This window comes from Python bivittatus, unplaced genomic scaffold (assembly GCF_059951505.1).
Source record: "Python bivittatus isolate LINGU-HERP-01145 unplaced genomic scaffold, Pbiv_v1 ctg000700_np1212, whole genome shotgun sequence".
NCBI lineage: Eukaryota > Metazoa > Chordata > Lepidosauria > Squamata > Pythonidae > Python > Python bivittatus.
The window spans coordinates 100,326,777-100,346,985 of record NW_028277098.1 but is presented as its reverse complement, the minus strand read 5'-3'; the positions used below and the strand labels follow the sequence as shown (position 1 = coordinate 100,346,985).

General features: G+C 41.4%; 1 protein-coding gene across 3 annotated transcripts in view; it reads right to left on the bottom strand.

Annotated features, from left to right (window-relative positions):
• The window catches only part of ZBTB46 (zinc finger and BTB domain containing 46), an 86,800-nt gene that overhangs the window by 3,218 nt on the left and 63,373 nt on the right, over positions 1-20,209 (bottom strand). The window contains exons 4-6 of one of the 3 annotated variants that reach the window (XR_015798518.1): positions 15,191-15,366; positions 11,685-12,856; positions 5,429-10,742 (exon numbers count right to left, since the gene is read on the bottom strand). Coding sequence is in view for 1 of the 3 variants with exons in the window: in XM_088154135.1 (XP_088010261.1) it covers positions 12,467-12,856; positions 15,191-15,366 (566 nt within the window). In the remaining 2 variants the exon portion in view is untranslated. Of the gene's footprint in view, positions 1-5,428; positions 12,857-15,190; positions 15,367-20,209 lie in introns of those variants that run through there. The other 2 variants (XR_015798517.1, XM_088154135.1) reach the window with 2 other exon arrangements.

Below are 20,209 nucleotides of genomic sequence, written 5' to 3'. Positions count from 1 at the left end.
ACTCTTGTAACACTTTACTTTGTGCCCCCCGTACGCTCTTAGTTTGAGAACTGAAGCCAGATTTGTTCCAAACTTGCAAGCTGCCTTTTTTATGGGGGGGGGGCAGTTTTACAAGACTCTGCCTTTAGCAAGATTCTGTCTGCAACAGGTGAAATTTCGTTTTTTGTCACAGAATGCTGAGAAGGTAGACTGAACTGCTTAAAGAAATTTGGGCAAATTAAAAAAAAATTGGCAATATGTTTTGAAATGGATAAACATTGGGCCTCTACTAATCTTTTAATAGTGTCCTGTGCCAGTGTAATACGAAATGAGTCCTACTGAATTTGGTAGGGTTTATCCCAGGCAAGTATACAGTTCCTCTTGAGTCAAGATTCAGTAGAGCGATTGACCTGTACCACAGTGGCAATTTGAGCCTTTCTTTGCTTGTTGCCCCTGCTCTTGTGAAGCAAATAATGCAGTCCTTAAAAATTGTAGGTAAAGGATTTCACAGCGTGCTTGGCTTTGGTACTTAAGTAGCCTGCTCTCTGCCTCACAGCACAGTGCAACCAAACAGGCTGGGTAAAAATGAACCAAGTGCAGCGTAATTGTGGAAGTAGATTGTGCAAAACCTCTTGGTACATGCAAGGATGCAGAAAGATCCGATTGCTGACTGGGGAAGCGTTAGAGTCATTGGGCTCCCTGGAACGTGCCCGTCGGATGCAGCGGCTTGGCCCGACAGGAGCAGTTCCCGGCTGTAAAGGTGCATCGGAATTCTGCATTGGTCTAGTCAGTCTTGGGAGCTACCAGATTCTGAGTCTGCTGGGAGGAGTGGGCAAGGGTGAGGTGCTTAAGTGTGTGCCCTGCAGGGGGGTCAAAGCAGTCCTGACGGCAGCCACAACCATGCAATCCAAGTTGCAACATACTTAAACGGGGCTTTGCATGGTTGTGGCCATCTTGACCTTTCTGAGACGTAAAAAAAGTGGGGCTTTGCAGTATTGTGACCCCATTGACTTTTTTTTTTACCCTCCTCCCTGTAGACACCCTGATGCCTTTTTTGGGGGGGGGTAAATTGGACATTTGCCATTACAGTGCCTGTCTTGCTTGACATCAAATGCATCTGTTCCATATTTAGGATCTAGGTCCTGCCTGATATCCACCCCAAACTCTATTTCCCTTTAAAATCAGAAGTGTCTCACGAATACCTCATCACACTGGTAATCATGGCTTTATTAGCAAGATTTCTCCCCCCCCACCCCCAAAGGAAGTAGCATCCTAAAACATTCCCGAGTGCTGCCATAGCAAAGGATTTTCATGAACCAACAGAAAGGAGAGGAACTGAACCAAGATTATTGAAGTTGGAAACATATTTATGCATAGGGTGTGGTGTGAGCTTGACAAACAGGTCTGGTTGCGTATCACGGGCCAGGTTGCTCCAAATAATTCCTCCCTCTCTTTCCTGCTTCCTTGGAATATTTAAAAGCAAAAAAAGGCTTCATCCAGCTTCTGCATGTCTGAAATGTTTTTGTCCCAACTGTTTCAGATCCATATTTGTGTGCTGTGCTCAGGTGACCTTTGGTATCAGAACAAGCATGCCAATCAAACTCAGAGGATCTATTGGATACTTGGAGGGGAAAAAAAATGTTTTTCAAATGCCTATGTTTTGGGGAGGGTTTAAAATGGGAGAAATGGGTCGTTGTTGTGGGATGGGAGTTTTCAACTTTTGAGTTCATGTAAAGGCTTTGTTTCATATGAAAAGCTTCATTCAGCTTAACACAGTCATTCCTGCTGCTAACATGAAAAACGAGGGTCAGCATCCTGACTAAAAGAAATATTCCTGCCACATGAATTTGGTTTTAAGTAGAAGATACTTTCTTCACTAATAAGACAAGGGTTGGTGGCTCAGTTGAGCTCAACTGGAGACTGGACGTATTTCCCTAGCAACGCTACAGAAGGGGCTTGCCATGGCTTTCTTCCAAATGCTTTTAAGACTTCCCAGTTGAGTTGACAGCCGTAGGATTTCCCTGCTTAGCTTCTCCAAGATCAACCAAGATTATTTAGATGCTGCCGGTCACAACCATGAATGGGGATATCTGCAAGGAGGGGTTCACAAAAGTTACAGGGGCAGCCCCAACCATGGGACAAAGCCCTGCCCTTTTGTAAAATGCATGTTAGATGTAGAGTTGTGGCTGCCATCTTTTGACCCCCTCCCTGAGAATATCTCTGGCCATAAATAACTAATAACAAGACTAGGTGGAGTTTATTCTTTACAAATAACCAACACGTGAGTTGCTGGTCCTCAAAGACCTTAACAGTTGGGATAATCAATAGTCTGTAGACTAGATTGCTACTCTACTAGTACTGCTGTCTCAGTGAGTTTTTGGTTTTAGTTCCTACTTCTAAAAACTTATTTGGGGATATAGGATATTTTTAAGGTTGTCAAAGAATAACTTTATGCTGACAAGAAAGGAGAATGAACCTTATACTTTAAAAAACAGGAGGCAAGTTCCTAACATGCACAATTTGCTTTTAAAGCATCACAAGAAAGGGCTGAAAGTTTTCCTGTGCACTCCAGCAGGTTATCTTCATAGCTGAAATGTTTGTAACTGAAAAAAGAACAACTCTTTGAGCCCTTGAAACATCCTCAAGGGCTCCTTCACGTAGAGCAATGGGGAGGGTACATAGCCTATCAAAGTTATATTATATTTGGTTTTCTGATTTACTGAGTACTTTGGAGAGATGTATATCTTTACCTCTCAAGCATTTTTATCTTTAATCTAAAGCCACTACTGTAAAATGGATTTGATAAGGAAGCAAAAGAGAAATCTGATTCTTTGGGAAACTTCAAGATGGAGGGTCTTTCTCCATTAAATTGTGTCCTAGCTGGTGTGAATCTAATACAGAAGCCCTGTCCAAATTTGACGTAAGAATCAAGTGCCTCAGAGACTGATAAATGTAAATTATATAGTGGAACTGCTGATGGTTGATTCTTCTGGTTCTGTGAATGTAAATTAGCTGAGTCCAGAAGATGTGGATGATAAATGTGCAAAGTTGAAGCTGGTACAAAAGAACGCGTTTGGCCAAAAGAAGACGTGATCAAGGAGATGGGTGTGGCCAAGGTCATGCAAGAGATCTATGTTGGTAAGAATCATCATGAAATATTTCTTGGCTGGGTAAGAAATGGATGATGACCATCTCATGATGACCATCTCTTGTTAGACAACTGGACAAACGCACAGCAAATGGGCAAATCTGTTCCCAGGCTAGATAAGTGGCATCTGATAAAAGGCTGCCAACATCATGCTGTTTTAGAGTCATGGTGTGACTACATTTGGAAATATATTCATCTGTCTCCAGAGAGAATCCTTATGTGTTTTTATGCTGTGGGAGAGGCAACTTTTGGGAGTTTTCTCTGTCTCTGATACTAATAATGGGGTATCTCATGAATTGATAATTTAAGGAATTTTAGCAGACGACAGTCACTTAGTTTGATGGATTTAAATGGCAATTAAACCAACCCTCTTATTTATTTTTTGCCATCCAGCTTATTAAATCTTAAGAGTTTAGAGGAGGCACAGCATTTAATATGTTCACGCTAAGGATGCTGGGAGTTGCAATCCAATTTTCTGGAGCTGTGTTTCTCAACCTTGGCAACTTTAAGATACATGGCCTTCAACTTCCAGCTGGCTGGGGAATTCTGGGAGTTGAAGTCCACATATCTTAAAGTTGCTAAGGTTGAGAAACACTGTTCTAGAGGTACCAGACTGAGGATGGCAGCATTGGATAAATTAGTATCTCTTGTAGGCTATTAAAGGATGAGGAATATTCTCAGGAGTAGCAACAAGGAAGAGCTTTTCCTTTCACAGGGCCTGTCCCTCACACAACCAAATCGGTATGTTTGCCCCTCTCAAGGATGGCTTTAATATTGGGTTGATTTTCTGACTTCACATGTGTGAACCCAGAAAAGTGGGTTAATGCAGTGATCAGATGAGTGGGTGGGTTTGAAACTTGCCATAGTCTGCTATGGGCTTCTTGAGAGTTTGTAGCTATTGTAAGAAACAGGCTGTAGGGGTAAGAACACATCCTGATCCAATAGATCTATTGATTTAATCCAGTGTTGTCCAAACTTGGCCACTTTAAGATGAGTGAACTTCAACTCCCAGAATTCCCCAGCCAGCATGGCTGGCTGGGGAATTCTGGGAGTTGAAGTCCACTCATCTTAAAGTGGCCAAGTTTGGACAACACTGATTTAATCCATCTGTGCCTGAACTGTCCTACTGGAACAAAGCTCCCTTAACCGTATGATGCACCACGATACAAGCATCATTCCTTTTCTAGTGCCCAGAATTATTAGTATGGGGAAATATGCCACCATTATGGGTCCCTGGTTGCTCAGGTTAACAGTCCAGATAACATTTGCTCAGCTCAGCAAGACAGCTGGTTTGCATTTATGAAAGCTCAGCCAGGAGTAGAGTTAAGAATTACACTTGTGTTCTACAGGTTTAATTCTGTAGAACATAGACTTTGCGTTCAGTGGGTCCAGCCTCTCCTACTGAAGGGCTCTTCATGTAGGAAACCTCAACCTGAGGTATTGGGGAATAGCCACCAGTTCATCAACATAAACAGGGCATGTGGAGGAATATGTCCAGGCTATAGGCAGCTTCTTGGGTATAAATTAGGTGGAACAATTCCCTGTGTGAATAGGTGCATAGGTATTGTTGCCAAAGAATCCCTCCCTTCTTAAGGACTGCTACCTAAGGCAGAAAGTGAAGCCAACTGTTTATAAACAGTTTCCCTCCCCAGTTTCTCATCATTAAAAAAAATCTCACTGAGACTTACAGGTAAGAAGAGCATCCGCTCTAGGGGTAGCATAAGAGTCATTTCATTCTGGAGACACACCTGGCTACAGCAATTACCCCCTCTGTTTTTGGCCTTTCCACTGAGACTATGATGGGGTGGTGAAGATGGTTGGATGGACAGCCACTGTGTGCAGAATTCCACTTCAATGGGTAAAGGAACACTATTCTGTGGTTTTCTCTTTGGTAGTTCCTTGATTCTACCAAGGAATTACCAAGGAGATCAAGGAACCACCAAGGAGAAAACCACACCCCAACCAACACCAACAGGGCAAGCTACTGTATATAAACAGGCAGCAAACCCCACACTCCCTTCCCCTGATGATGTTACCTAGTTGGGTAATAAAACGTCTGCAAGCAAACCACCAAGCTTAGAGCACCAAGGACTACACACCTCAGCAAAGCTTAGGGAATTATTTAAAGGAATACAGTGAAATTGTAAACACTGATACATTTTAGCAGCAATGTCCTGATTTATTGAAACAGACTGATTTTTGCATATGCATTGAAGTTAATCCTATGACAAAATATAACCAGACAGGCAGATGATGGAATGCCTAGACAGACAAGAAAGTGTGAAATGATTTAGAAAATAAACTCAGTTACCTGAACTACGGAGAAAGAAAATCATTACAAATGCATGGTGGTTTCCCCAAATGACATCTGGGCACTAAAATCACTTGTCCCCCATCTCCCCAATATTAAACATTGCCAATACAAACACAAGTTTATAATAATATATAAAGTCAGTATAATATAGAATATTCCCAGAAAAAAATCAGTGCTTAAACACTGTCCTCTTTTGTTTGCTTCAGTAGACAGTTAAAAGCACACTGAAAAATAAATATATATATTTATATATTTATGAAAGCGCACCCACACGCGCACACACACACAGAGTACCCCTTATTCTGAAGGAATCCTTTAAAAAAAGGCAGAAATCCAAATCATACATTAGAGAATTGCAAAAAAGAAAAAAAAGAAAAAAAACCCACCATCCAGTATGGCTTTTTTTCAACAGTTGCACGTGTCATAGAATGAAATAAAATATCATTGCTATTGCCTTTTCCCCCCAGTTTTTGCATTTTTAAAAAGATGGGAGTTGAAGTCTGTGGCATTTTAACAAAGGAAGAAGCTGTGCAAAGTTGGACACGTGAAAATGACACAAGGCCAGCCCACATTTTTACCAGAAGGCTGCTGTCATTGAGCCAACAAGCACCAAGTTCAGAGGGAAAACCCCATCACACCAGCGCTAGATACCCTGATGACTTTTTTCCTCTGCTCTGCCTCTGAATCAAACCTTTGGGCCTACAGCTTGTCCACAATGGCTGATAATGATGTTCCAGGATTTCTGGCCAAAGTTTTTCCAGCTGTTCCTGCAATAGCAGGGGTTGAACGGGATTCTTCTGCAAACAAGGTTGAGTTACACCCGTTTATTCATGTTTGTAGCAATTGCCTCAAAGTTTCCAGTACAAATACATGTATAAATGTTTCTTACAGATCTGTTGAAAAAGGCACGCAAGCCATTTTTGGCAGGGCCCGTCACCTGAAAGAAGATCCTAAAAAATCACCAAGTGGTCTCTCTTCCTTTTTCACAGCCCTGTGGAGCGGGGGTGAGGCTTCATTATAAAAAATGAGGGTTGTGGTTTAAAATCCTGCAGGGGAGGGTGCTGGTGAGGAGAGGCAAGGTGAGGAAGAAAATCAACACTAATGATATTTGAAGCCAGAAGGAAATTCACCCGGTGAAGGCATATAAACATAGTCTACCAGGATGGTCTTTGATCCTGGCCTCTTTAAAAGGCTGGATACTTCTGAAAGCTTGGAAGTATATGAACAGATATTTTAAAACCATACATTGGATTCCTGCTTGTCTCTAGGAAAACATTTTCTTAATCTGCTGATTTCTGAAATAAAATCAAATAGAATTTTTACATGGGCATTACGTCCTTGATTGTGTCAATTTTTTCTTTCTTGAAAATCCAATTTGCCACCCTTACAGTGGGGATGGACATAGCTCATTTGTACAGAAAACAGCTTTCAGGCAGAGTCCTGCCCATAGCTGCTGCCGGTTGGCATGATCAATTATCTACTGTTCTCAGATCATGTCTGGCTAACTCAGTATGATAGCTTCATGTGTTCAAAGCTGCATGGAATTGTGTTTTGAAAAAATGATACCTCCTCCTCCCAAAAAAGCTATTCACAAAATGAACCAAGGAGGAACTGCCATAATTAACTCGTTAGAGCATTTCTTTTTATGTGACACCATTCAAATTGTCAGCTGCAAATACCGCCAGCGCTTATTGCATTGAAATATGTGGGAAATGCTTACAATTAATTAAATTAAATTTCATTTTAAGCTGGGTGTAAAGAGAACCCGTAACGCTTCACTGGTAGGATCTGCATGTCGACTGGTATGGATTTTCACGAAGAGGCAGCCTGCATGTTATGACTCCACCTAGGAGCGAAGGTGGGGAGAGTCATAGCACTGCCGCGTAGCCTCTTGGCACCTCATCGGGACAAAGCCAAGATCACAATGCCCTATTCTGAGATCATGAGCGGAAGATGATTGGACTGGCAGTGAGAGAGTTTCCCTTAGCACAGTTGAGGTAGCAGTCTAATTTAAGGATTTTGGAATCAGTTGTGTAGCATGTCAGAAACAGCCAGCAGACTGCCACTGCTCTCCACCTGAATCTGCCGCCCAAGGGGGCGGCCTAATGATAGGGCCGGACCTGTGGGTCACATCCGCCCACTCTTCCTCTAACGCTTGGTAGGCAGCCAGAAGTACTGTGGCACCTATCAAGGCCTCCAACCAACTCTTCAAGTCACTTAGACTGGATTCATTTCTTCTGTGCCATGGTTTGCTATCGTGTAATCCATAATTGCCCGTAAAATGGGCTGCCTACAGCACCTGAGCCCCGTTTTATGTGGCCCCTCCAGCCACACCTGGCCATAATTGTTGGGAACCGGTGGCAAGGTTTCCTGGCATTCTGAGGCACGGAACACACAAAGCGTATAGCACAACTCCTAAAATGCCTTGTTATAGTTTAAAAAACAAAGAAACACCTCAGAACTCACACCAAATAACTCCTCATCCAAAATGGCTCCAAGCCATAAATCCATGTTCACAAACTGCAACGGCTGGCTTGACACAAAATATAAGTCTAGCACAACATGCTGGTATTTTGCCATTCTTCTCCTCAGATTACCACAACTGCTACAACATCAAACATCCCTGGCTTGTTTGCAGACAAAGCATCCGTCTCAATCAAGTCTGCAACAGACCCACTGAGCGTTAGGAAGCCCTGCACAAGATTGATGGAGCTCTGTTCTTGCGGTTAGCAAAGCAACTGTAGATAGAACAACCCACACCAATGCCTCCTACATACAGTCCAATGAGGTGGACAAAGGCTGTGCAACATGGCTTATGCTGTATAACAGCAAGGCTCTCTTGTTCAGAACTTCCCAAGATGTAAGCAGCGTTTCCAACAGCTCTATTCATGGAATATAAAACACAACCATGCCCAATGGCTTGACACCAAACAATTCAACGCAGGCGTCGCATTTGCCATAGAATTTGGTGCCTACAAATGTGGATGCGTATCCACTGTGTGCATGCAAACACAAGAGCATTTGCAAACAACATCAGCGATACGGGCTTTATCTTTAATGTGGTTGCTTCTCCTCTGCATTGTTAAAGAACTTGTGTTAATAAGCAGCAGTGAAAGCAAAGAGCCCACTGTTTTAAACAGAAAGGAGAGAGAGAGAAAAAAAATAGTTTCTTCAAAATATAATAAATTAAACCTAACTGGAAAGGAACAGGGAAAGGGAACTGTCCCTATGTAGAGAGCTACTTACAGAGACCAGGGTTAGGTAGATTATGTCCAAATCTTCTGCCTCAGTTACTATGCCAACGTTACAGGTCAGACCAACCTGGAACCAATTCTGACCACATTTACAAGGGCAGAGGGAGGAGAAGGCACAAGAAAAGAGCCAGAAGAAATTAGCAGTGCTCCCCCATCCCTCTTTCTGTACAGGACTGTACTTGTACTTCATGTGTGTAGTAGGAAGTAAAACCTAGCTTGCCAGAGACCTCTGGATATCTGTGCTGCTGAATAAGGCAGCAGAGTGGGAAATCCAATTCTCAAGTTGGGGTAGAAGGAAAATGGAATGTCTTCAAAACCTGAAAATTGCACCCCCCCAACATATCCAAATTTGTATCCAGCTGTTTTTTAAAAAAAGATGTCAGTAGAGATGGCACCAAGAGGAACCGAATCTCAAGTATGTTTTTGGAACCATCAGGGATAAAAGAGAAAGTTGTCAAGGCAAAGACAGCTGAAAAGCTGAAGAAAAGGTTTGTATCGTGCACCCAGTGAGGTGGGCATAATTGCTGATTTTTCCAAGCCCTTTAAAAAAGTATACAAAAACCTAATCTTAAAATATTGCCCTCCAGTTAAAATACAATACAAAATGCAAAAAGTCACAAAGATCTGTAAAAACTACTCTTTTCCTCCCAATCATCCTTCTTGTCATTTGAAAATATTAAAATATTTGGTTAGAGTATTTTTCAATGGTTAAATGAACACACTGGATTATGTCCTAAAAGCAGTCCATAATCTGTTCCAGTAACAAAGTATCCCACACTCACACAAGAGCTGTGTTCCCCCAACCTGCTTAACGAGGACAGCGACAGACTTAACAGCTGCATTTATACAACATGTTAAACTTGGTTAGTTTTAACCTTGGTTTGGTGTCTTAACATGTTGTCTGAACCCTGTGTGTTTGATTAGTTTATGATTCCATTATTCTGTGAACCCAGAAAACAAGTCAGTGCAGTAACTACGTTAAGCACGTTGTGTCAATACAGGCAATAAATGCATTTTTTGACGTCAGAAAAATAGTATCTAAACTACAGCCCTCCAACAAATGGGGAGTGTGGGAAAAATGAAGATGGGGAAAAGGTGACAACTGATAGACAGGAAAAAGACTTGTGCAGTACAGTGTAATTGTTAAACTCCCCTCTCAGTTCTCTCTGCTGCACAGGGTTTATCCCAGTGAAGGACGAAGAAAACAGTGAAACAGTGACATGTACTGAAACAAATGTAGGTAAAATACCTCATCGGCAGATCAACAGCTTGAAGGAAGCTGTTTCTTAGTGCAAACTGGAGTATAATTTCTGCTCAGGCCTTTCAGTGAGAAATGCAGACCTTAAACGGGGAGCACTGTAGCACCGATAAGCTGCCACCACCAAGGATGGTCTTTCCTTGGATTTGACGCCCTTCTAGGGGAGATGCAAGTGGTCTGCCTTACCAATCAAGCTGCACACGATGCCTGGATTGTAGCCCATTCAGTCTTTGGGCCGAGCGTCAGCCTTCCAGTAAAAATGAGCAGCCATTTTTATTGCTCATAATTGTTCATTATTTCCTGCCTTTCCATGATCTCCAGTTAAACTACATGTAAGTACTACGCGCATATGCAGCATTTCAAGCAGCGTGTGCTTCAAGGGCCAGTTCTCACCCTAAGCACGAGGTGCGCGGCCAGCTTTACTGCACTGATGCAATAAGGCGTGTGTGTATTTTCATGCGATGATCACAGACACCGGCTGGATAATGCTAACTCATCTTAAAGTGGCCAGGTTTGGACAACGCTGGCCTTAGGTAACATAAGTACATCCCCCTCCAATTCGGCAGCAGTTCTGCATCCATTTCCTAATGGGCTTTAGTACATTAAACCGAGAGTGCTTCTCCACAAACCTGCACGTGGAGTTCCTTTGCTTAGAAACGCTACTTTTCTCTTTCACTTTCTCTCTCCCTCTTTCAAGAAACATTAAGATGGTCCTTTTTGGAGAATCAACACCACCAGATGTCTTTCATTCTTGTAAATTTCTCCCTCCTCCATTGACTTATGAAGTAGCTACAATTGAAAATGAATACAGAAAATGAAAAAAAAAAAAAGCTCTGTAACTAGGATATTCCCAACTCCCTAAATTACATTATTAGAACACTCAAGATTCCAAACTTGGGTTAGAACCAGTGCCAGAGAGGGAAAGGTTACATTACTCTTTAGAAATTATGATATGCTACCCTTGTTGTCAGATACCGCATGTGACAACACACTCACAGACATATATTTCACGCACACACACGGAATCAGCACCTTTAACTGTTTGACCCCTCTGACTCTGAGGCTTGCTTTTTATGGTCAGTTTCAAGATAATTGTTTTGAGCCTCACAATATTCTGGATAAAACCAAGTTTTGCAGCAAAGAACTGAGGTTCTAGATGCCCCTTCTCCATCCAGCACAGGAAGCAAAGATAAAAGTATAGGAGTATTGGCAAAATGACCCTTTTAAAGCTGTCCCAGAAAAGTAGCAGTAACCAACCAGAAATTGTATCAAATCATTTCTCCTTGGGTGCTATGAGACACAAGCTTGCAGCCGGAGAAGAAAGGTACCCATGAAATATCTTCTTTAAATACAGAAGGCTGTTACCCCAAATGTACAGATCCTAAAACTCCAGAGAAAGAGGTACTAAGGCTTTTGGAGGAATCCGTGAATTTTCTTAGGGCTGCCAAAGACACCTGGTGACAGGGCTAGGAGACCAAATGGAATTTTCCTGCTCAAAATGAACTTGGTATACTGGTGCGGTCTTGTGGACTGCTTTAAAGGGGGCTAACACAGGATAATGCATAGGTGGATTCTGCCATATTACTATGCCCCCATGAGATGATGAACACTCATTCTTCGAGAGGGACTGTGCCATAGATGATCTGTACGGATTCCCCCATCGACACAATAGCAGGGATCAGCACAGCTGATGTAGTGACTCGATGCATCTAAGGCTTAGTAACAACTCACACAGCTATTCCTTAATGGAGCTTGGCAAAGAAAATCCTTTGGTTTCTCACATTGCCACAATCCTCAGTTCAAACATTGCATATGTCCCTGAATGAGAGAAAAAAGAGACACACTGAAAGACAAGTTATTTTTTGGGACCAAGCCACAAGGGGGCATATTTGTGGCGTGTATTTCTCACTCTTCCCTCATCAGCAAGCAACCTATAAATGTGCGCAACCTTAGGTTACAAATGCCAGTAGGCTAAATTAATCCTTTGATCAACCCACTTCAGGGAAAGACAACTCAGTCTACTGAAGGCTGCAGACTGTAAAACCTATTGTTCTCTCCGGCTGAGCCCTCAAATGCTCCCACTGTTTTGTTTACCATTGGTAACCTTGATATCATATCCCTTCCTGCTGGGAGGATAGTTCTTTTAAAACATTTTTATAATTATGGTTTGAGAAGCAAATGTTCTCTGTATTTTAAGCTGACAGTGGGAAAAAAATTTGAGAGATGAAACTCCATGCATATAACCTGGCAGGTTCCAATTGAAAAATTGAGGGTTGTTTTTTTCTTTTTTCTTAGTACTGTTGGAAGGATTTAAAAGAAGGAAGTGACAGCATCTAAGGAAATGCTTTTTGATGCAATATCTGACAGAGAACTTATCAGACATTCCTTTTAAAAAAGTCTTCACACATAACACATTTCTATACACAGGGACAATGACCGGGCTACTTGAGTTTTCCCGACACAGCTCTTCCCTCCCTGCACTTCCCAAGCCGGCCAGGAAAAACCAAAAATCCCTAAGAAATCCAAGTGAAATCCTTGTCAGTCTCCCCAGAGTTCTCTTGGTCTGGGGGAGAGTCAGCGCCATCTTTGTCATTTTCCAAGATTGCCTCGTCTTGTGAAACTTCTATCTCATCCTTCCATTTCATGTCATCGTCCTCCCCCACATCTTCCTCTCCTTCTGGCTTGAGATCATCAGGATCTTCCATGTATGGGCCTTCTGTGCCATACAATTCATCTGGGGACCCATCTCCGCCACTGGCGTCTAAGTGGCCAGCCATGCTGTGGCCGGAACAGTCAGCACACACACCGTGGCGACGGGAACCGTGCTTGATCCCCACACTGGCAGCAGACATGAATACTCGGCTGCATACTTTGCAGACATATTTTTTGTCTTTGCTGTGAACCTGGGGAGGAAGACAAAATTAAAGCAGGTAAATCAGCAGAGGAAAAGGTATTTAGGGTATAACTTAGATTATATTGCACCAAACACTGGCTATGTTCTTTTAAGTAGTGCAGAGATTAAACTGTGTTGGTCTTGGACTGCTCAAGTCTCCATAAACTGCGTATCTCGGCAGGAGACCCTGAGCCAAATCATGGTCTCCATGCCCAGGATTTTTGTTGTGAGATATGATCAAGGGTAAGGGTGGGGGAAACTTCCAAGTATACTGTCCTGGGTGTCCACAGGAAATACACAAACAAATAAGGTTTATTTTAATTTAATTGCATTTTATTTTGCTTTCAAAGGCCCTGATTATTATCTGTGCTAAGCCACAAAAGCAAAGCAGAATACAAATTAAATAAAATGTCCTTTATATATTTGAAAGGGCATAAATATACTTGTGCAAGCATTTTTTTTCACATCTTCATGCAGATTTTCATTTTTAATTATCGAGCGATGATAACTTGTACCCCTTGTACATGCCTTGCAGTTCTACAGATTTTTAAAAAACGTGCCTGAAATTCAATTACTGTAATGTGTTTACTTTCAACAAAGAACAAAGGAGAGATTTGAGGTGTGTGTGTCTGTAGCTGAATTAGTATCTCAGGCTACCAAAAGCACACCCCAATGGAGCAAATCAAGGGGCATCTCGGGAGCAGTTGGTCCCATGACCAGATGGCTGGGCAGTCATCCGAATGGACAAGGATTCATGGAGAGAAGGGAGAAGGCAGTAGGGTTTCGGTACTATGGCAACAGAGTGCAGTAGCCCCTCAACACTGCTGTTGAAGCAATACAAGCTAGCTGCCCATCTCATCTACAAAATGCCATTTGGCAAAACAAGATACAATGTTTGCACCTGCGGTAGGCAGACAGTGGCGTATCAGCTGATTGTAGAAAATTCTCCCCATGGAAAGGAAGAGAGCCATTTCCAGAAGGCAACCGGGTGAAAGACAGGCTGTCTGCAAAATATCCTGCCCAATGTCCAGAGAGCAGCCGGAAAGGGGCAGAACTTCTTTCATGGATGCACTTCCAATGTTTGGATCTTGCTACAAAGCCTTCAGAATGGTTTAAAAACCAGTTCCATCTAAATAATACTTCAAGTAACTCAATATTCACATTTTCATTGTCTCTTTAAAATTGAAATACTTTAAATTTTCTGATGGCGAGAGTACTCAGATTTCCCTTAAACTTCAAACCATACTGCATGAGTGCGCGGGGACATAGATTATGAAAGCATTGGAATATTCATAAAACACACTTAACTGGTTAATGACTTAGCCTGTTTCTCAGTCCAAACTGAAATACAATGAGTCATAAACTAATCCAATGGACTGAATTTGCACAATATACTATGCTACAAAAAATTCTAACCAAGATTAACACTAAAGTTGCTAGGGCTTTCACCGGCTTGGTTCAATGTGTTGTGTGAACATGACCAGAAACTCCACTAAAGACTTCCTTTCTAGAAGAATGCTACTGTTAAAATACTATAGGCATTAGTACAATATCTTATCACCACGTAAGAGACAGATAGCTGCGTTAGTCTTCCTGCAGTAAATTTCCCACTCAAAATATAAGATACAGGGTTCATTTCTGAAAGTGACTGGAGGTATGCAGTTTTAGCTCATTCAAGAAACGGGGTTCAGAAAAAGTCATGGGCAACGCTATCAAAGGTAAATGCCACCGTGATTATCGTTAAAATGAAAAAAATGTTACTGGGTACTTTTGTAGCATAAAAGGAAACATTCAGCCTCTCGAATAATCTTTGGATCATTACCTACCCGCAAAGCAATCTTCTCTATCGACACACACATTGTACTAATCACTGGTCGTATAGTTTGGCAAAAATATTTCTCTACTGTATAAACATACTGACTTTCAACAACAAAGTGAACTACTTGTCAGTTTGGTAGCCCATAAGAAAGAACACGAACACCCACCAGAAACGGATTTTAAAAACCTGTTTCTCAAAATCACTATGCGGATTCTGTTCATGAGGATATCCAACATGCATTGTCAACCAACCTTTTATTTTATATATTTTGTTTTCAAGTGTATTTGATGTTTCCATAGTGCTCTTATGAATTTTTAAGTCCATCATTATGGTAATATTTTCTTTATATGTGATGTTGGCAAAAACCACTGCACGATGAAAAGAAAGAAGCCTGGGAAAGCCACGTGCGCAGCACACTGGGCGAGCATGCCTGTGCTTACCCACATCCGCTTTCATGCATCCTTTACCTCCATCCTTTTCTATCCATCTTTGTCCCTGGAAACATCTCTAGAGATCCCAACTTACCAAGGTATGCCGCTTCATGTGCTCTCGTCGGGTGAACTTCTTCCCACAGATTTCACACGGGTAGGGTCGTTCTCCTGTGTGAGACCGCATATGCCGCTTCAGAATGCACTGGTGCATGGCTGAGAAACTGCAGTATGGGCACTTGAACTTCTTCCTGATCACTGTGAACTCATTTACTGAAAAGAAGCACAAGGCAATGCAGATTACAGCTCTCTCCCGAGGGGTTGGGTATGATTATAAAACAGCCTCTCCCACTGATTATTTTTCAGAGAAGCTCTGCGCTTTCCCACAAACTGTCTGAACATGGCTTCAGAAAATCTTTGCAGCAGTATCTTGTAAGTGCTCATCATTTTTCTTTGAGTTGGCGACCACACTGTATCTTACAAGGAGGGAACTAGAAGACACCTTAACAGCTTCCCCTACAGGGAAAGGCCTAAAAGAAAAAAGTTAAAAGGCCCTTTTATGCCCAGATATGGGCCAACAACCCTAAGCACCTCAGAATGTCCTCTAGCAACATCAGATTTAACACTGTTTTATAAAATGTGACAGTTATTTACAAATGTCTGTTGGAATATTCTGTTAGATGACCAATTATATAAGGAGGCATGGAATAAGAACATTTAATGAAAGACAATTTTAACAACTACAAGTAATTTCTATAGATATAAAATTACAAGTAATTTAACAAAAATATTGCTGTACATCTATTGGATACCTATTCCAGGTGGTGGGCATAGGTGTTCAATGGATAGGTTCAGCTAATTGTGGGTGATGGGTAGTTTAAATCAACATTAGTTCATCTGATGGAGTCTTTTGCTGCACTGACTCTCTTTCAGATATAAATTATTTACTTATTCCAATAGAAGAGAATATCTCTAGCTCAGGGTTGAACTGTAGAATCCTTGGTGCCTCTGAGCTTGGTTGTTTGCTTGCAGACATTTCATTACCTGACTAGGTAACATCATCAGTGCTAGTGAGTGTAGGGTTTGCTCCCTGTTTATATACAGTAGCTTGCCCTGCCATTGTTGGTGCAGGTGGGATTTTCTCCTTGGTAGTTCCTTGACTGGGGTATTGTTTTCTGCCTGATTTATTTATTTACTTATTGTTTTTGTTTTGAAGACTCATTGTCCTTCAAGACTCATTTAAGTGCTTACATTATTTTCTGGAAATTAACAGGAAGATGATGGAAATAGATAGTGTGTACTTTTATGGTTGCAAAGAAATTTATTTATTTATTCTGCGTATGCACTACGGAATCTGGAATGATTCACAGAGGCTTAGAATAGCCTTTCAAAGAACAGTGTTAAGCAATAAAATTGATTTAAAAACAACCAACATGCCAATATGATCAATTGAACAATATAACATCAAGCTTCAAATGGCTTAAGAGTTCTGTCTTAAGGAATGATGCCTGGGTTGGGGCCAATTGGACCATCAGGGAAGTCCACTGCCTAAAGCACTGAAAAACACTAATTGCTCCCACAGTTCTCATTCTATTATATGTATATACATGAATATATATTTAGGATTGTTTCTTTTTTAGTACATAATTGGTGTATGTGTTTATGGGAGTTTCCTTTTTTGCCTTTGATAACTACTAGTACTACTCTTCTGTAATTACTACTACTGAGATTCTGCCACAAAGTTCCAAAATTTTTAGCTAGTTCCAGATACAGATAGTCCTCACTTAATGATCATTTGTTTAGCAACAGTTCAAAGTTATGACAGTGCTGAAAAAAGTGACTTACAACTGGTCCTGGCATTTATGACCGTCACAGCGTCCCCACGGTCACATGATCAAAATTTGGGTGCTTGGCAACTATTGAGCATTTATGACAGTCACAGCATCCTGTGGTCACGTGATTGCCATTTGCGATGTTCCCATTTGGCTTCCAACAAGCAAAGTCAATGGGGAAGCCGGCAGGAAATCGCAAGTCACGGTAATGTGATGTCTCACTTAACGATCACAAGTGATTTGCTTAACGACTGCAACGGGGACTGCCGGAACTGCCATTGCTAAGTGGGATGGTCACGTGATGTTTCACTTAATGACCGTTTTGCTTAGCGACAGAGTTGCTGGTCCCAATTAGGGTCGTTAAGCAAGGATAAATGTGCCACACTTCCTATGAGGGTAGAACAGTTCAAGGTTATGTGCAAACAGATACACTGATTTAAGTTGCATCAATTTCGTATAGTGATTAGAGATTTATATATTACCACTTCATTGGTGTAGGCAGAAACATGGGTGACTTCATCACAAAGAGAATTCAAATATTTTGCTGCAGGTACAAGGTGGCAATATTTCTGAGTTCTGATGAGGCACTAAGTAATAATTTGTACATGTCCTCTATATGGATTTTTGATGTGCAGGCAGAGCCTGCCCCTAGCAACAATGCCCTGATGCGTGGAATGAGGCCAGAAATAACAGTGAGCCACTGAACCATAAATGCAATACACCAAAATCTGTACTTCACAACCTGAAACAACCCAAGAGTGAAATGATGCCTGCTTAGTTATAATATTGTCATTCAGAACAGAAACACATTTTCACAAATAAGATGATTGGCACTCATTTAATAGAAGGCATCTTTAAACCATCATCATTGCTGAAATCAGATACAAAGTCTGGAATCAAGCCAACTAATGCTCCTACACCCTAGGATGACAGTGCTTACATACTACATGTTAATGTGCGACCTGGATGAAAATTTAAGATGTGCTTGTCCCCGTTGCCATGCTTTTAGACATGAAGAGAGCCTAGATGTATTTTCAGGCAGCTGCAATAACAAGAACCCCAGGGTCTAATTTATTAGCAGAATGCACAGAGGATTAAGCAAATGTTTTCCCCTCCAAACAGAACTGGAAATGGAATACTCTTTAAGTAAACAGGTGAGGTAAAGTGTGCAGCTTCAATCTTCCTTACTGAAAGATTATTTATTTATTTACTTGGGCTTCTGTGCTGTGGATTCCTGTAGGTTCAAAGTGGCTTACTGAATCCAAGCATAGGGTTAAAAACGTTGCATCTTCAGAGACTGCTGTGCCTGGGGGCAGGCTCAACTTCCACATTCCCCAAAGCCTTCCAAACGTGAGGTCTTTTTGGCCCTTAGGAAGCCAAATAAGGTGGGGCAGAGCTGGATATACCTAAAGCAAGCTGTTCCACAGGAAGAGGCCATCACTGGGAAGGCTTCCCCCTCAAGTCCATGTAGCTGACATTTCTTCCACCTACAGGGTATCCTCAGCAAGTGCTCTCTTCCTAATCTCACTGGGCAGGCAGATTCAATCCGGAGAAGGTGGTCTTACAGGTATCCAGGTCCTGAACCATGAAAGGCTTTAAAGGTGATAACTAGTACCTTGAATTGTATCTAGAAGCTAACTGGCAGCCAGCGTAGCTCCCAAAGTAGCAGTGTTACATGGGCAAACTTCAGTCTGTCCATAATTATATAGGTAGCTGCATGCTGTATCAGCTGAAGCTTCCCAATGGTCTTCAAGGGCAGCCTTACGTAGAGTAAATTTCACTAGTCTAATTGAGACATGACAAGAGTGTGAGTGATGACCATGCATAAAGCTTTCTGATATAGAAATGGCCACAACTAGCACAGAAGATGCAACTGGGTGAAGGTTCTCCTGACCTTGGCTTCTGCCACAAATTCCAAAGAACCCTCAAATTGTGAGCCAGCTAGAATTACAGATGAACAATCTAGAATTAAAGATGGACCCACTATGGCACAACCAATGAAAAGAATAACACTCCCATACATTAAAAACATCTCAGAAACAACCAACAGGTTACTACAACCACATGGCATCACTGTAGCACGCAAACCAACTAAAACTCTCCAAAACATTTTAAGCAAACCAAAAGACCCAATAGCCCAAGAAGAAAAAGCAGGGGTCATATACAATGTAACATACAATGTAAGGACTGTAACAGCCACTATGTAGGACAGACAGACAGACAGAAGACTAGCAGAGCTCATCCATGAACACCGACTAGTTATCAGAAGACATGATGAAAACACCATAATCTGACAACACATGGACAGACTCAACCACAGTTTCAACTGGGAAACTATTAGCATCTTGGATCAAGCCAAATCCAAAAATGCTAGGGAATTCCTGGAAGTTTGGCATTCAAACAAATCAGCCATCAATAGACACATAGAGATAAACCATATTCACACACCATTCAAAAGAGACAATAAAAAACTAGGAAGGAAACAAAAAGACTATAACACATCCCCCCCACAGCAGCCAACATTCAGATAACCAGAGATCAACACCAGACAAACAATCAGGCAGAAAACAATTCTCTAATCAAGGAACCATCAAGGAGAAAATTATATCCCCAACAACACTGGCCGGGCGAGCTACTGTATATAAATAGGCAGCTAACCCCACACTCACTGACACTGATGACATTACCTAGTTGGGTAATGAAATGTCTGCAAGCAACTAATCAAGCTCAGAGAGAACCAAGAACTTCACATTTATTAGTCCTTAAGGGTCCCAAGGCTTTTATCTAAATTAATGGCTATTCAGTTGTCTTTATTCATTCCCTTCTATGACTGTATCACATATTTAATCTTAATATTTGCTAAACCAATTTTCTTAGTATTACATATATGGATGTCAGCACTCAGTTGCCTTAGAAGGAAAATCCAGCAGGTGAAACTCTGGTTATTATGTTGCCACTATAGGTAATGAGAGAAATTGAAGAAGAATAAGAGCAATTTTATAGCCAATGATGCAGACAATATGGATTTTGTCCCCATTCCTCATTTTAAAAGCCCAATGAAATTTGGACTTCTGTAATCAAATAATCATTGAAATATGGTAATGTTATATATTCAACAGAGACTAGAAGCAAAGAAATGCAGGTGAGTAATAAATCTACTTTCACACAAAAAAGCAATTATTCCTCTACTGCCAGATCATCTCTAGAGGAGACTAGTCTATTCACTCATCTATATGGAATTCCAAGTTGCCTTTAGCTACTAGGTGTCAAGCTGATATATGCCA